An 18,429-nucleotide genomic window follows, 5' to 3' on the forward strand; every position below is an offset into this window, starting at 1 on the left:
ACCTCATTTCATTTCACTGCACCCAAAGCTATGACACAAAATATTGGCTTAAAGGGGTAGATTAAAAAGAAAAAGAAAACCAGATTCTCCATTCTTTGTCACGTTTATTCAGTAGTAGTTTTTTTTTTCCTTATTTTCAGTGCCAGACATGGCAAGGAGTGATTACAGCCAACTGTTATTAAAACATTTGTTCGCAACATATACCCCCTTTACCACTGACCCCAAACTGACTCGTTTTGTGTGCTTTCGTTCTTTCCTTTTTTATACCACCACCAAGACTGGGTGGAGGGGCAAGGGTAAGAGAGATGAAGGGGAAGAGTCCAGGAGGCCAGAAGAGGAGGAATGCTACAAGCCACAGTAAGAATGAGCTGTATTTAATTTAAAAAAGGGGGGAGGGGTGTACCCCACAAATGATACAGTAATGAGGATACACAATTAAATCCCATAAGCATGACTGAAGGCTTTCACTTGTGTTTGACGTCATCACAATGGAAGGCATAAAAAGTGGAGTAAATCAATGTTGATACAGTCCAATCTAGTCCATTAGGCAAGATGGTGCAAGAAGTCATTTAAATTAAAAGTGCCCTACCCTTACCTAAATGGCTAGCAGACATGGAGAACACCACAGTGAGGAATCCACAGAGCTTTCTCCATGTAGCTATTAAAAATGTGTTGTCGAATGGCACATTGTCAAACACTGGAAAAGGGGCGCCACAATGGACCTCTCTTTTTTAAGTATGAATGCTAGATTCAACTATCTCAACTAAGCAGGAAGTGGGCTCTTCTGCTAGGAATGCCAACCCTAATTCACTTTGTCTTGAAATATATACAGATTGTTTGTAGTAGCTACAGCAATGATATTTTCCTTGGGGTGCCAGGCTGTATGAAGTATTTTCTTGTTGAAGTCTAGGCTGTCAACGCTTATTTCATCTTTCTTTCGCTTGCCACTTGCACACACTTTGCGTGGCTTCAGAACTGTGCGAGGTTTATTGTTTTCCCGTGATGCTTCTAGGGTTATGTCTCGCTTTGTGTTCCGGTCAAACATTCTGAAGAAATTATTGTAAGATCCAGTCATGACAACACTGTAAAAGTAGACAGAGCACTCAGTCAAATAATGAACATTAGTTTTCAATGGTGAAACCTTGCCTAGTACTCCAAAGAAAGAGCTACTTCAAGCAGATTTGGATTTAAGGAGGGGGCGGCTGACACCAACCCAGGGAACAATCACTGGAATAAACTAGGAATATAGTATTAGTAAACTTGATTTTCTATTAATGACTCCTTTTCATGACTACCAAAACTGTCAGCAAAGTTGAAAGCATCCTCAAGTAAAGCTTGTAAGTAGTACTGAATTATCAGTTGAATATTTTTGCAACTTCAGTCTATGCAACCAACTAGACCAGCCAGCTTCTACCAACCAACAACAAAAAAAACAAAACAATGGTATACAGCTTTCTGTAAGAAACCAATGCTTTATTTTATGATTTACATTATAAGCTATTTATGTCCCCAGGACACTGTCTGGTTCAGACAATAACATCTTATGTATGCTTATAAGAAATCTGCTTCAGAGTATATAAAGAAAGTAGCATATACAACTATTATTAACAGAAAATCGTTTAACCTATAACACTAAATATATTTTAAGCATTTTTTGACAAATATTTTTAATAGTATCATTTTACAGGGGCACCACATTCTTGCCTATTAACCCTAAGACGATTTCTCTGTCAGTCCTACTCGCCATCCATCACGGCTCAACATCTGCTAAGCAGCCCAATGAGCAAAACTTCACATGTTTGAAACCATTAATAAATTACTTACATCCTTCCCACATGGTTTAAATTATTATTGTAAATAAGATTATAGGACACCGGGAACTGTTTAAGGTAATGCTTGAAAACATCTCTGAATACTTACAAATATTATATATTATACAGGGTCACATATTAAATACAAATGATCATGACCTATTCATTAATGTCAATTCTCCCGAAGGACACTTCACAACATTTTAACCAAACTCAGGTCGGTGCATATTCCTGAAGGTAATAAAACTGTATTTCTTTTAAAATAATTTCTGTAGTTTAGACTGGCATCCCCATGTTAGCTGAACTTGTGAGGTTTTAATGGATTAGGGCACCTAGTCTATGCTATTTTAAAAGGTGTTGTTAGCCAGCATTTCTGTGGTATTCTTGCCAAAAATGTGTAACTGGAATCTAAACACGAGAGAATATTAGACAACACTCAAATTAAGGAAAATTCTACAAAATAAATTGCCTGTGGTTTTCAAAAAAGCAAGGTCATGAAAGACAAGGGAAGAATGAAGAACTTTTCCAGATTAAAGGAGACTAATGAGATGTGAAAATTAAATGAAACATATACTTTTGGACTGGATACCAGATTTTTTTTCTCTGCTAGAAAGGACATCATTGAGAGAACTCGTGTTATTTATGGGGATCTGTGGATTAGACAGCAGTACTGCATCAATGCAAATTTTTCTGCTTTAGATGCCTATACTGTCATTATATAGGAGAGTCTTTCAAAAAAAATTTTTTTATGTTAAGGGAAATAAACAATTTTTCCTGACAATGGAACACGACGTTTAAACACTATGAGGACGAGCTGGCCGTAGCACTGCGCCATATCCTGCTCCACCAGTGTCGCCTTCCCTTTCCTGTCTCCTTGACGCCTCGGGTGAGCAGTGGCATTCAGATTCGAAGCCTGCTTGCTCCTACTCCAGGTGTGCTGTGGCCAGCCTACAGGGCCTCATATTATAATCAGATAAAAACAATTTTAAAAATCAGACAAAAGATAAATTATCCAAGTTCTATTATATTCAAAAGCACCATGAAACCTGACTCTTATTAAGCTTCAGCAATAAAACTATTGTTGAATACTCATTAATGAGTACCTTGAAAGCAAGTTAATAATTCCAGAATTATGTTTTCTTTTACTATTGTCTGTTCTATTGGAACATAATAAATAAATACTGACATTTAAAAACGGAATGATTAAGACTTATTTATCCTTCGAAATAATGGTACACATTTTGATGAAGTTGTGGATTATAAAAAGCTTAATTACTCATGGTAATATGGTTAAAATAATACATGGTAATTACCTCTTCTCTTCTATGAGGTATTAATGTAGTACCTGGAAAAACCAGTGTGTAACGCTGCAAATGAAGTATCTACTGCCTAAATATTTCTAAAAACAATTTAATAGCAAAGTAACAACCAAACTGAAATTTCACCATTTTAACCACTGGCATGTCAAAAATGTGATTGATCTGGTTCATAAAAGGTAAAGTTTAAAATTTATATCGTAATATATTATATCTAGAATTTTTTGGGATACTTTCACATTTACTAGTGAAACATAATGTTTAATTTTTATCTGCCCATACTGCTGTAAGATTACTAAATTTATTTCAAGGAAACCCTAGGGAAAATGAAGTTGGTAAATGTAATTTATGTCAGTTTAAAGACAGGTTGGCCGTTAGTAAATGTAGCAACCATACTAGGAGTGAAATAGTAAATTTCTCTCCTCTAATGAAATTCAATTTGAATAAGGGGTTCAGTTCAAATTAAAATCAATTTACCTGTCAGATCCATTCCAACAACATTCAAATTTGTCAAATATGCAGTCATTTTCATATAGTGAACAAAGTTTACTTCTGAGGTATTCATGCACCTGGGGAAAAAATAAATATATATGTATACTTAGCTTACACCTTAAGATCTGCTGCTCTTGAAATTAGAAAATGGTTTAACAAATCTATATATTTTTAAGGCATATACAAACATGTATACATACCTTTTAGTCTCATTAAAACTCAATTCTCAAAACAAACAAACAAAAAAACTCAGTTCTCTGAGAAACAGTAAAGGTATTTTATCCTTTCACAGACATCTGATCCGCCTTCCATGAACACACATTTTCCTCTCGTACAATAGAGAAAAATACCCTTCTGGGCATAGCACATGTACTCTTTACAAGCTTGACTGAAATATTTAGGCCAGAAAACATTTAAAACTGGCACAGATAAGAGACTAATTAAAGAATATTATAGCAATATTTGAATTTGCTAACACTTGATTTTCAGCCCATTAATTGTTGATAAAAAACATGCAATACTGTGGCTTTACTTCCTTTTTCACTACCATTTTTGGGGCATAAATAACTGAAGCCTAAAATACCTTATTAAGTGCATACGTTATGCATTGCATGACCCTGCCCTAGTTTGGTGATAAATTATATGGTTATTCCAGGTATGTGTTATGGAAATATTTGATATACTTGTTATTACTTATACAATATCCAAAGATAATGAAAATGTAGCTCTGTTTTTTGAAGTATAATTCTATGTTTACTCACTAGTATTTCACAAAGGGATCAACTAGAAAATAAATTAGTTACATAAAAAGTATTCTGAGAAATGATACAATTCTATATTAATATTACTAAATTACAAAGGACAGTTCCAAAGTATTTGTTGTGATCATAAGGAAAAAGAACAAGTTTCTGTCTCACTATTCTTTTTTACTTAAAGGGAACCTTAAAAAGAAGTAATGATAGAAAAGAGTAGGTACCTTGGGACTTCCCTGATGGCACAGTGGTTAAGAATCCGCCTGCCAATGCAGGGGACACGGGTTCAAGCCCTGGTCCAGGAAGATCCCACATGCCGCGGAGCAACTAAGCCCATGAGCCACAACTACTGAGCCTGCACTCTAGAGCCCACGTGCCACAACTACTGAGCCCACGTGCCACAACTACTGAAGCCCACACGCCTAGAGCCCATGCTCCGCAACAAGAGAAGCCACCGCAATGAGAAGCCCACGCACCGCAACAAAGAGTAGCCCCCTCTCGCCGCAACTAGAGAAAACCCACGTGCAGCAACGAAGACCCAATGCAGCCATAAATAAATAAATAAATAAATAAATAAATTTTTTAAAGAGTAGGTACCTTCTCAATGCTTAGAATTCTCTATGAAACAACCTAAAGTCATTTTAACTGTCCATTTCAATTACACATATTCAATAATAGCTGAATCTGCATATGCTACATTTGAGCATGATGTGACTCTACTCCCAATCACTAATCTAGTACAGCATAGGGAGAAAACTGCAAATCAGGTAAAACAGGTAAATCATGATAATTCAGCCAAGTTTTAGAGTGCACATACAGGGTTTCTCACCAAACAATGTAAGAGAATGAAGTTAAGGTTCAGACCAATTATTCTCAGTGGGAATGGGGTGGTGGTGGTGACAGTGATGGTGGTGCGGATCACTAGGAGATAGATCAGAATCTCGGCAGTTACACAAATGTAATTTAAAAACAAAGCAGTATTGTATCCCTTTGTTGTTTCAATGTAGCATTTATTTTGAAATTTCAAATACCATTAAGGAGACTCTTAAGTGGTTCATGTTTGTCAAAGAGGATTAAAAAGTTTGAGAAACATCCTTCTAATTTTACTGAGAACATACAATGTAAAGAAGGTACCATTTATAAATTCTGTGTTCCTAAAGCAGTGTTAAATGTTTTCTACACTGCAGCTTAGGGCATAACACAGGTTTCTACTGGCCCCCCAACCCTGTTCCCAGCTGTGCACATCTTCATTCTCTTCTCCAGAAGAAAGGGATCCACGGTAGTGGCTTGGCTGACAAGAAGAGAATCCAAACTGACATCCTACAACAGAAAGGCAGCTCCTAAAGCTGTCTGCTGGGTTCTCACAAGTCCTTCTCCTTTAGGTTAAGACAACAGTTATTAGCCAAAAGGAGAATGCCAGTTCACTTGACTGGGCACATCAAAGCTAAGCTCTAGTTCAACTAGCACGATCCAGACTCCATCCAGGACACCTCGACTAGGACTGACCATTCTCCCCAATCCTCTTCCCCCAGACCTTGATAGAGACCGTAATTCCATCCTCACTTTAAATGTAGATAACAGGGGAAAAAAGTTATTACCGAACCAAATTGGTAGCTTTACACTTTAAAACTGAATACACAAACACAACCTATAAAAATATATATAAATTTAACATAAGCAAAGGCAGTGTACTCATGGATCTCTGAAGGAAAAAGCCTAATGGTGAACACGCACTGCACTGTACTGGGATTAACACATAGTACAAAATCCTTCTCTATGAACACTTAAAAGTAAGTAAACAGGTTATATACTCACTGAAAGAAAAAATTGCAAATACCTGGTATGTTTCCACAGGCCTGTTTTCCATATTTAAGTCCCAAATTTTGACTGACAAATAGTCTCTAGTCATCATATATCGACCACTATGGCTGAATTTTACATCAGAAATTGAAGAGATGATTTCAGAAAAAAAAGACCTGTTACTCGGATCTTCAGGTTCTTCAAACACTAAAAACAAGCAAAATAGGAGGGCTGAGGGCAATTTGTAAATATTCTGGCTTGGACAAAGCATTTACTCAAAACACCATTCATCAACTTCCTAAGAGTGAGCTAAAAATGGCAGAGTAAATAAAGAACCGAAAAACATCTCTCTGGCTGTAAGAACATACCCTCCCTGAGAGTTTCTTAAGAGAATGAGAGTGACTTAGTACTGAAGTTGAAGATGCAAAAGGACGTATGTAGCACAGCACCTTCCAGAGTCATTTGGCTAATTCAGCAGAACCAGACCCACTCAAGATGTCTGACTTCAGTGCACCAATCTGAGGTCCTGCATATACCTCACTGACTTTGCCTGTACTGTCACCATGAGAAACACACCATCCTCACCATTCCAACTCATACCCGCATTTTATTTTTTTAGTGGCCTGGTAAAATTATTTTGATAAGCAGCATGTACCAATCTTCATGAGTTTTTAAAATCTTCAACAACTTGAAGATAAGAATAATGCAATCCTTTAATTTTTTTAACCTGGTACTTTTCAAACTTGTTTAAGCCAAAGAAACCTCATCTCAGAAGAAATCTTCCTAGGAAGCTCAAAACATAAAGGAAGAAAGGAAGGGAGGGAACAAAAGAGAGAAGGGAGGCAGGGAAGAAAGGAACTGCTCTACTTGAATACACGACTGGAGAACCCAACTCAAGTTCCCAAGGAATAGCATTCCATTAAAAATACATCCACTGGGACTCAACAGACATGCCCCCAAGACAGCCTTCTATGCTCTTCCAGTAGAATAACCTATAATCCCTCATGTTTAGTCAGACAGCTTACCAAAGGGAACAGGAGGTTTAAGACTTGTAAACCTATGTAAATGTAGTTACCATGTCTGAAGACAAACAGAAAATGTTATCATTTGAAAACAAGATGCAATAAACTTACGTTTAGAATGCCTATCACAGAGGGCGGATGCCCTCATGTCACATAACCGAATAGTTCCTTTACTGCTGCTGTATACAAATGTGTTACAACTGTTTGGATGGAATTCTGCTGCTGTAATCACCTCTGTCAGCTCCTCCATATTGGCAGGCTTGATATCCACAATATCTGGACAGCATTTTATTAAGGAATTTCCACTTAGAAAAAAGGTCAAGCATAATTTTATGTTTTTCAAATCTAAAATTCATTCATAGACTTAAGCACAACTATTAATTCTAAACTGCATATTACTACTTACATGGGTATAAATCCCAGAGGGATCAAAACTCTTAATGCTTGAAAAAAAGTCTGAGACGAAAACACGGGCGAATTTTAAATCACCTTAGCATGTAGAGGTCTTTTTTTTCTGAGTATGATAAGCCATAAGAAAAAGAAGCCATAAGAAAAAGACTGACACACCATCTTCCTAAATATTGAGAACTTAGTGTATACTCCAAACAAAACAAAAGGAAAAATCTGTACGGCGGCAAAAAAGGGAAACTGTTCACACACAAACAATGGAGCTGATTTACTGATGTCGAAAAGGTGCTTTAAAAACAAAGAAATTCCAATAAGAATATAGGCAAATCCAACGAAAAAATATGGAAAAGAACAAAAGAAATATAAATGGTTGATAAATACGAAAACATGCTCAAATCTACCCAGGATGAAAGAAGCGAATCAAAACGAGAAGTTTTCACTAACTAGACTGCTAAAGGTATAGGAAAACAGGCTCTTTTATACACTATAAACATACCTCATTTCATTGTGCTTCGCTTTTATTGAGCTTCACAGATACTGCATTTTTTTATAAATTGAAGTTTTGTAGCAACCCTGCATCTAGCAAGTCTATCAGCGCCATTTTTCCAACTGCATTTGCTCACTTTGCGTCTGTCACATTTTGGTTATTATCACAATATTTCAAACTTTTACATTATTATTACATTTGTTATGGTGATCTGTGATCTTTGATGTCACTATTGTAATTGTTTTGGGGTGCCATGAACTGTGCCCACAAGATGGTGAATTTAGTCAATTGTTGAAAGGACAACCAAGGGCTTAGAACATTACATAAACTTAGTTGATAAAGCAGCAGCAAGGTTTGAGGGTACTGACTCCAGTTCTGAAGGGAAGTTCTACTGTGGGTGAAATGCTGTCAAACAGCACTGCAGACTACAGAGAAATCATTCATGAAAGGAAGAGTCAAAACTGACGTGGCAAACTTCGCTGTTGTCTTATTTCAAAGAAGTTGCCACAGCTCCTCCACCCTTCAGCAGCCACCACTACAGGTATGCCTGTATTGGTAGAGTATGAATAATAGTAGTGTGTTAATTTTTCAAATGATACCTATTTGGAAAGACATACATTAATACCAGTTATAATAACTAACATTTATCAAGAAATTAAAAACAAACATATATACGTTTCTATATTTATATGTATATAGTATATGTGTGTGTATATATCTGATATATCACACACTTGTATATGCACAGAAAAATTTCAGGAGGATAACATAAACAATGAAAATGAGGTTTGGGAAAGTATTTATACTGCCATGCATCATGACTTGTATGAATTTCTTTTTCCAATCTTATTTTTATAATTAAAAACATCTTTTAAGAATAATACTCCAGGGCTTCCCTGGTGGCGCAGTGGTTGAGAGTCTGCCTGCCGATGCAGGGGACACGGGTTTGTGCCCCGGTCCGGGAAGATCCCACATGCCGCGGAGTGGCTGGGCCCATGAGCCATGGCCACTGAGCCTGCGCGTCCGGAGTCTGTGCTCCGCAACGGGAGAGGCCACAACAGTGAGAGGCCCACGTACTGCAAAAAAAAAAAAAAAGAATATACTCCACATATTTGTTTCTGTTACAAGAAACAGCTATTTAAAAAATTTTCTATTTTCATAGGTACAAACAGATGAATTCCTTAAAATTCTAAGAATCTAATTTTTAAATTGATACGTTATGCTTTTTATCAAATAACTTCAGCCAGTGTTTAATCACTTAAACACAAAGAAAAAATGGTATAAAATAAGAAGCTACTGTAAAAAGAATCAAAACACACTAAGGAGAGATGAAAATAAATCCAGTATGGGCACAACATGCGTTCTTTACCAAACACCAAAAAAAAGAAACCAAATGGATACTAAAACTCCTGTCTGTAATTTCCAGGTGCCAAAGATTAATCCGCAAATCATCTGCAGATAAATATGTTTCGTAATCACTATTAATAGAAATTGAGTTGATGTGATATGTATGAGCATTGGCAAATATTCGTCGTGGACTGGCCTCAACCATTAGATCCATGGGCCTAAAGACCGGCACCTGTCAACAAGACACATGAAAAACCGTTGATTACAAAATGTTTATTGTTTACAAAAGCACTGAAGGTCCAGAATACTTCATTACTCCAGTTTTTGAGGGAACATAAAACAGTATAATATTACACAGATTTAGTTTTATAAAGCAACTGATGTTTGACTGCTTATTTAAAGTGTTAAAATGGGAAGAAAAATGAAAAATCTGGAAAATTTACCTTCTTTTACAGAGAGCAGTACTATGAGAATTTGCAGTTTTTCCCAGTTTCAATCTTTTGCTTGAAAGACTTGCAAAGCTAATAAATGTTTATAATTTAAAGTGGCTAAAAAGGAAATTAGCCCAAAGCATCTAATTCTTGGTATTTTTTTAATTGCAACTAAAAGATTTAGTCCATTTCTACTTTTTTTGATCTCCAAAGAAAGTTAACCTTGAAACTTAACCTTCTAACAGCTGACAATCAAACCATGAGAGCAAAAGAGAGTATGGTGGCACAGTATAAAACACAGGCTTGTGCTGAGTCCTGGTTCAGCCCCTGACCACAGTGAAACCTCTCTGTAGATCAGGGTCTGTTTAATATTTGAGTTATTAATGTTCTATCTGGTTACCAAATCTTGGGAAAGAGCAGACTGTAATTATTCCTACTGATGTTCTGCTGACTATCTATAATATATAACAGGAATACAAAATGTAATTCATCAGAATTAGAACCTTTTTTTTTTTTTTAATGTACTTACACGTAGTGTAGTGACTGTAGTAGGATCTCTATACCTTCCATCTTCCTCTTTCAAGTTATACCCTTCTGGTCTTTTGTCCCTTTCACTGATTTTCCATAATTTTATTGTTTTATCTGGGGAGAAAATAAAGAAAGTCCTCAAAAAAAAAGATTAAAACTGATAGAAGAAGAACACTTTAAGATATATTTAAACACACCATTTCGTATCCCAAGAATAAAATCCGTGATCTGACTTAATAGAAAACAAATTTCCTACTACCAGATGAATAAAAACATCCATACACAGAAAAACAGTACAGAAATCGCATATTTATGTTACTGGCACTTGTAAAATTCCATTTGATATTAAAATCAAGTCACAGCCAGGTCCTTATCCTTCAAAAATAATTAAACCTAAAGGGAAAAAATTGTATATTTATGTACATATAAACACATATATGTCTATACATATATACAAACATATACATATATAATGCTTAATATTTAATTTTGCCAGGAGATGGAAATAACCTAAGTGTCCATCATCGGATGAATGGATAAAGAAGATGTGGCACATATATACAATGGAATATTACTCAGCCATAAACAAACGAAATTGAGCTATTTGTAATGAAGTGGATGGACCTAGAGTCTGTCATACAGAGTGAAGTAAGTCATAAAGAGAAAGACAGGGGCTTCCCTGGTGGCGCAGTGGTTGAGAGTCTGCCTGCCGATGCAGGCTCAGTGGCCATGGCTCACGGGCCCAGCCGCTCCGCGGCATGTGGGATCTTCCCAGACCAGGGCACGAACCTGTGTCCCCTGCATCGGCAGGTGGACTCTTAACCACTGTGCCACCAGGGAAGCCCAATAAGCTTTAATTCTGAAGTAAGTTTAGAGTTACAGAGACGTTGCAGAGTGTTTCCATATACCCTTCACCCAGTTTTTTCTAATGTCAGCATCTTATGCAACCTCAGTACATTTGTTAAAACTAAGAAATTAACATTCTACATTACGATTAACTAAACTCCAGACTTGACTCTGATTTCACCAGGTTTTCCACTAATGCCTCTTTTCTGTTCCAGGATCCAAATAACACTGTATTAGCTGTCAAGCTTCCTTAGTCTCTCTGACTTTACCAATTTCTCAGACTTTCCTTAGTTTTCTTCACCCTGACAGTTCTGAGAAGCAGTGGCGAGGTATTGTGTAGAATGTCCCTGAACTGGGTATGTCTGCTCTTTCCTCATGATCAGACTGGGATCATGGGTTTTTAGGAGCCCAGAGGCGAAGCGAGTGTATACATAGCACCAACGTGACTTTTCCACTGGTGATGTTAGATTTGATCACTTGGTTAAGGCAGTAACTGCCAGGTTTCACTACTTCCCCATTGCCATACTCTATTCTTTGGAAGTGAGTCACTAAGTCCAGTCTACACTTAAAAGGACAATTAAGTTACAGTCCCTGCACGGAGGAATATCTGTCCACATATTATTTGTAATTCTCCTTTGTAACAAGCGTTCCTTCTCCCCACTTATTTATTTATTCAATCAACCATTTATATCACTATGGACTCAAGCACGTTTATTTAATATTATACTTTGTGTTACAATCCTGAAACTACACTTATAAAGGTATCACATTCTTAATGGCCCTTCATAAGCAAATGGGTATAACACAATTTGAAAAAGCAGTGCATAAAGGTACCGTAGAACTCTGTCATAGAGAGGTAGCAGGGACTCCTCCAGCCTGGCCACCCCACTCTGCCTGGTGCAGAAGAGCATGCTATGCTGCCCCTGTGGGTGCCCTTGGCAGAGATGAAGTGTACACAGAGAAAAACTGCTAAGTTTACTAACTTGTAACCTAGTATTTCATCTGAACCCTCTGTGATCTTGTTTTTCAGTTATATTGCAGTTAAGTTATATGTGTTTTCTGTGTGCTATTTAGTTTATATATATTTATATAATTTAGGTAAAGAATGATATATTTTAGAATATTTAACCTGTCCCCAAATCTGTAATATAAATGAGCCAAGGCCTGAATTCTACATTTTGGGAGAAATTATCACCTAAATATGATAAGGATGACACACACACACCCCCGGGCACATACACGTCCCCATGATTATCTTATGGCCTGTTCAAATTCTTCATCCTTACTAAAGATCCAAATAAATCACGATATACTTATCAAACATTTGAAATAAGACATAATTAGTGTTTGTGGTTCCTAGTAGTGTTATAAGAAGAAAATTCTAAAAAAAAAAAAAAGAAAAATGAAAGAAGATAACTTGGGTAAACAGATTTTTAAAGCAAATTAAACTTCAAAACAAAAATTTTAAAGTGATAAAATTTGTAACTTAAGAGACTTTTTACAACCTTTAATGGCATAAACAAAGGATCCAGAAGTACTACACAATTTTAGTGCAGTGCCTGGGAACAAGGCAGGTCCGGAATTTAAAAGAAATCAAAATTCTTATGCTCTACAGTAGTGACCTTTTTATCTGGAGTTTTTGGTCCACAGTTAGAGGTACATGAGAATAATCAAACTCCATAAAACTGCGTGCAAGATTATGTGAATATATTCATTTTCTGTGAAGGAGATTATTAGATTCCTCAAAGAGAACTGTTGCTTCCAAAAAGTTAAGAACCACTGCTCTGCAGTGTTTCCCTGCACTGTGAACACTGATAACTAAAGAAGTCCACAACCCCAGCACCCCCCTCACCAGAGGGTCAGACCAGGGAGAACCATGCCACCAACTCTCCTCTGTGGGTGTGCAGCTTTTACATAAAATCCAAAAAGCTTCTTAATAATAAGCTGTTAAAACACAACCTGTTTACGAGTGAACTTTGTATTATTCATATATTCAAGGACCCGGGTCAACAGATTAGAGCTGGATGTTTTTGCAATGTAGAGAAACTGAAGAGAATTCAGAGAAAGGCAAAAGAAGGCTAAAGAGAAAGAGAAAGAGACCACTTGAAGAAACATTGTGAATAAGTTATAAGAAGGTGACTATTAAGTTATTTAAGTAAAAACAATCTGGGAGGGCTTCCCTGGTGGTGCAGTGGTTGAGAGTCTGCCTGCCAAGGCAGGGGACACGAGTTCGTGCCCCGGTCTGGGAAGATCCCACATGCCATGGAGTAGCTGGGCACGTGCGCCATGGCCACTGAGCCTGCGCTCCACAACGGGAGAGGCCCGCATACCAAAAAAAAAAAAAAAAAAAAAAGAAACAATCTGGGAAACACTGAACAGTTTGTGATGATCATGGAAAGCCAATACAAAGATGAAAGTAAGATTAATTTGGGTTATTCAAAGCTGGAACGTTTGGTCCTATTTTCCACTGCTCTCCCCGGTGGTTTCTAATCTTTTTGTGAGTATAAGACCCATTACCTGTGGGGGGAAAAGGTACTATTATGCTATATCTCACAGAGAAAACTATACGAAATAACAGAAAGATACTGCTCAGATTTAACAGAAGTTGACATTTTTCCATATTTGCTTTCTCTCTTTTCAAAGAATAAAGCTTTTCAGATACAGATTTTTAAGTCCTACTCCTCTCATCCTTTTTCCTATCTCACCATACCCAGACACAGCAGTTTGTAAAATGTCCATACTTGTTCTAGCCTTCCACAATGGACTCTACTTTTAGCACAAAAAATACAGCCCCCACCCCCAAATTTGTATTTTACTTAGTATTCATTAACAACAAAAAGACAAAAACCTACAATGCATTGTGTAGTGTCCTTTAAAATAATTTGTATTATTAATCAATGATTTTTCAAATTGACACAGGAATCCTATTTGGGAAACACTGTTGATTCTGTCCACAGAAAAATATTACATAGATTCACATAACCCGACCCAACCACTGCAATTTCCAATGGTTTCTCCTTCCACTGAGCTTTTGTAGGGTTTAGTGTCTAGAAAGGCTCGCCTGGTTAAATGATGCCTTATCTCAAATCACAGAGGAGCACATGGAAACCTGCATGGAAGACACGTGTGGATATAAATAAGAACTGAAAGAGATTTAAGATTTAATCCATAAGTGAACTGAAGTGGGATTTGCTTCCAAATAATACTGAGAAGGAGGGGGAGGAGAAGTACCTGAGAAACAGTTGGTGATGAACTGAGAACTACTGAAGCTGGGTGTTGGGTATATGGGGCTTCATTATTCTGCTTCAGCTTGTACTTTAAAAATTCCCCTCTAGGGCTTCCCTGGTGGCACAGTGGTTGAGAGTCCGCCTGCTGATGCAGGAGACACGGGTTCGTGCCCTGGTCTGGGAAGATCCCACATGCCATGGAGCAACTAAACCCGTGCGCCACAACTACTGAGCCTGTGAGCCACAACTACTGAGTCCGCGTGTCTACAGCCCGTGCTCTGCAACAAGAGAAGCCACCGCAATGAGAAGCCCGCACACTGCAACGAAGAGTAGCCCCTGCTTGCCGCAACTAGAGAAAGCCCACATACAGCAACGAAGACCCTACGCGGCCAAAAATTAATTAATCAGTTAATTTTTTTAAAAAAGTGAACCGCCAAAATTACTAAGAGCAAACACACTTCCTGGAACATTTACTTCCAAAGAAGAAACTACGTAAATGGTATAATTACATATTATTTGTGTCAAAGAGCAGTATCTGAAGTGCTATTTGAAATAACTTAGTTACCTATGTAAATTAAAACTGAACCAAGATTAGAAGCCAACATGCGACATGAGTAAACATATAACCTCCATCTAGGATGCTCTAAGTTACAAGCTTTAAATCATTATTTCTATTTATTTTTCTTTTAGTAAGAAGAGAGGGGAATGCAATTTATGTGAAAAGAGAGGGGGTAGATGGTACAGATTTCAATGGACTTGTTAGGGAGAGCTTTGACAATCAGAAAAATTGGCATCTAAGAGGAAGCGAACATTTATGTTGTCAGCTAGTGGCATCATTCTGGGGAATGCATTTCCAATAATTGGATACAATGGGTGATAAGGACTAAGGTGGATGAGGGCAGCACTTAATGCTGTCTACCGGGTCACCCCCGAAGTCACTTGAGTTTACATTCTGCAAGTGCTAAAGAATGGTGAGGTCTAGGTGCTAAAATCTGATTTTATTAACACCGAGGGGATGAGAAAATGAGAGGTTTTCCCCAATCCTTGTGCCAGCCTCAAAAAACTTTTAATCTAAATTTTTACAGACTATAGCTACCCAGAACACCTGGACGTAACCCTCAATCACTCTAATGCTTCTCTTTAGACTCAAATCCACAGGGATAAACCAGGTCACAACAACTCATATGAAAAAAATTTAGAAGAACAAAAGAAATGACCCACTTCTTAACCTGTCATAAAGGACTTTAAATCCTGGTAGAGTCATTATATAATTCTAACCCTCACTTAATAACGTTTCCTGAACAAACAAAACAGTATAAGAAGCATCTTCTTACAGCCATAAGGCTCGCTGGGAAGAAGGCAATGAGTCAACTCCGGTTTGTGTCCTTCTTGGATGGGGATCAAGTAAGAAGAGCGTTCTCCTAGAGAATATCCTGGAATGGGGGCCGTCCTTTGACAGAGTGTTTTGTATTTACAGTTTGAAATACTCTTTGGAGAGTTAGGCACACTTAAAAAGGAAGAGGAAACGCAATTAATATTTACTGAGCACTCACTATGGACACTAGGAGTCACCACATCTGCTCCTCACAGCCGTACTGTAACACAGATATTACCATCTCCAGTTTGCAGATGAGAGAAACTTGATTCAGTGTTAGTAACCTGCCCAAGGCGACTAAGCCAAGAAGTGGCAGAAACAGGATCTGACCCAAACCGAATGGTAAAGCTCATTCTTCTCACTACAAACTGTGTGGACTAAAAGAAGTGGACGCCTGAGGATCTCTTTCATAGAATTTAAAAACTAAAAGACAATAAAAAAGGGAAGACAAAAAAGAAGAGTTTACATTCTATATAGGGAAAAAATATTTCCAAATGTCTATCTGCGGAGATCTCTTAACAACTACTCCTCTTTGAAAAGGGGAAAGCATCCTACAGGCTTATGTGTACATACTGGGCATATGAAAAGAAAAAATTTACACTTACCATTGGTAGACAATAAAAACTGAGCAGCATTTTTCTGGGGTAACCACCTAATTTTGTTGATCTTTTCTTCTATTTCTAAACTTTTCAAGTAGTCAAACTCTGGTTCATGGCTCTGAAAGGTGCTGTAAACATTATATTCTCCTCTGCTATGAGACTGGATTTTGTTCTAAAATGGAAACAAAAATATTTGGACCAGTTGAGAAATATTTCAAATTAATCAAACATATATATCAATTCCAACAGACCCTGAATCTTATATACATTATATTGTTTTTTATATTTAAAGGCTTTCAAGGAATAAATACAAATGCTTAAAAGAAAAAAAAGGAAAAGCTAAATAAAGCCTAATAATTAGGCCCAATTCATGAGGAAAAGTGTTATTAAAATACAGATCATTTTGCTGATTACTTTACCTTTGTATATGACATAGTACAGAGGACTACTGAGCATACATGACAAAAAGTAAAGATTAAATAAGAAAAGCTCATCAGGAACAGCTGGCTGAGGCACACCTTCTTTCTCTGCCCACTGTTTTAAGGATCAATTCTCTATCTGTTACTTAACATGATGTATTGTCCTCTTCCTTTCCCTTTCTCATGCCTGCCTTTAGGTCAATTCACTGCTGAAAAACTCTTTAAGAGAAGAGCTCTCATAAATGCAACAGCACATCTGACCCCGACCCCCCCACACCCAAGACCAGAGTTACAGGGCTCTATTACCCACTGAGCCCACATTCAGCAATACCCAGCAGGCCTCACCCCATCAACAACTGCGTACCCTCCTTGAATTATCTTTCTTATATTATGAGCCTAGCACGCACCAACGATTTATTTCACTTAGTATCAGTGTGAGTGAATATAATTTAAGCTATTGGATAAAGAGACTACCTGTGAACTTCTTCAGTTAACACTACCTTAGCAAAAATGAGAATTATAACCATGTTCAGAATTTTACCTTTTAATCCATCATCACATAATCAAAAACCTTTCCACCAAAAACATTAAATGTCTAGTTCAAAAAACCAATGGAAAAATAGTTTAAAAGATATTATTTTTAATGAACTGTTTTAAGTAAAAGTGAATTAGCAAATGAAACGTTTAAGATTACTTGATAATAAGAATGACCTGTTAGTCACTATTATTATTTCTCCTTATAAAAAGAAAACTTTATTGAATCATCATCTTGTAAGTGTATGTTTTGGGTTGTTTTTTTCCAGTAGCTTGATTATCTGGATCGATCATTCATGGTTACAGTTGTATGTGGGTCCTCTGACAGTAGTATCAATTATTACTGAGTGGGTTTGCCAATACTGAGAATGCAGAGCATACCACAGAACATAATCCACACTGGGGATATGGAAAGGGTAAAAATCAAACTCAGAACCTTGGTCTCATTACCATACTCTTACACCAAATCTGATAACCTAACCCATTTAATATGTACATGCTAATATCTCACCAGAAGAAATTCTGTAAGTCTTCCATTGAAAGTTACTCAGTCTCTAAACGTTTGTCATGTTACTCTCCAAAAAAAGCTACAATATAATGCAGTGTTTTTAACTTAAGCTAGAGACTACAGTACTATATACACTAGGTCCCAGAGGTACAGAGAAATTTAATAACACAGAATCTCTAATTTCTTGTAACTTGTGTGTGTGAAACTTTAGTCAAAAGTAGAAACTAAGGTCCATATAATTCAGGTAAGCAAAACAAAGAGCCAAGGTAAGCAAGGCCAAGGTATATGCAGAAACTAGGTTTATCAGGGTCTGTATTTGATGATAAGGAAAAGAAAAGCACAACCATATAAAAATATTTTCTACAACAGAAAAATAACATCATCCTTAAGACTCAGGAATAACCAAATGGGTCTAAACATGATCTATTACATGATTCAGAAACAAAATCATTGGAGGTGTTTGGCCGTCTCAATGGATTGCAAGAAGCACTGTTTCTTTCCGACAGGAAAAAAAAAAAAAAAAAATA

At 37.0% G+C, this 18,429-nt stretch overlaps 1 protein-coding gene across 5 annotated transcripts in view; it reads right to left on the reverse strand.

Moving 5' to 3' along the window:
* Nucleotides 1-353: 353 nt before the first annotated feature.
* PPP2R2A (protein phosphatase 2 regulatory subunit Balpha) overlaps nt 354-18,429 on the reverse strand; it is an 83,433-nt gene continuing 65,357 nt past the window's right edge. For all 5 annotated transcript variants that reach the window (XM_004270682.4, XM_033429785.2, XM_033429786.2 and 2 more), the window contains 7 exons: nt 16,448-16,613; nt 10,396-10,508; nt 9,490-9,667; nt 7,305-7,469; nt 6,209-6,378; nt 3,605-3,696; nt 354-1,082 (listed from right to left, as the gene is read on the reverse strand). In XM_004270682.4, coding sequence (XP_004270730.1) covers nt 803-1,082; nt 3,605-3,696; nt 6,209-6,378; nt 7,305-7,469; nt 9,490-9,667; nt 10,396-10,508; nt 16,448-16,613 — 1,164 coding nt within the window. In that variant the 3' untranslated portion in view covers nt 354-802. The remainder of the gene's footprint in view (nt 1,083-3,604; nt 3,697-6,208; nt 6,379-7,304; nt 7,470-9,489; nt 9,668-10,395; nt 10,509-16,447; nt 16,614-18,429) is intronic.

Source organism: Orcinus orca, chromosome 6 (genome assembly GCF_937001465.1).
Source record: "Orcinus orca chromosome 6, mOrcOrc1.1, whole genome shotgun sequence".
Lineage (NCBI taxonomy): Eukaryota > Metazoa > Chordata > Mammalia > Artiodactyla > Delphinidae > Orcinus > Orcinus orca.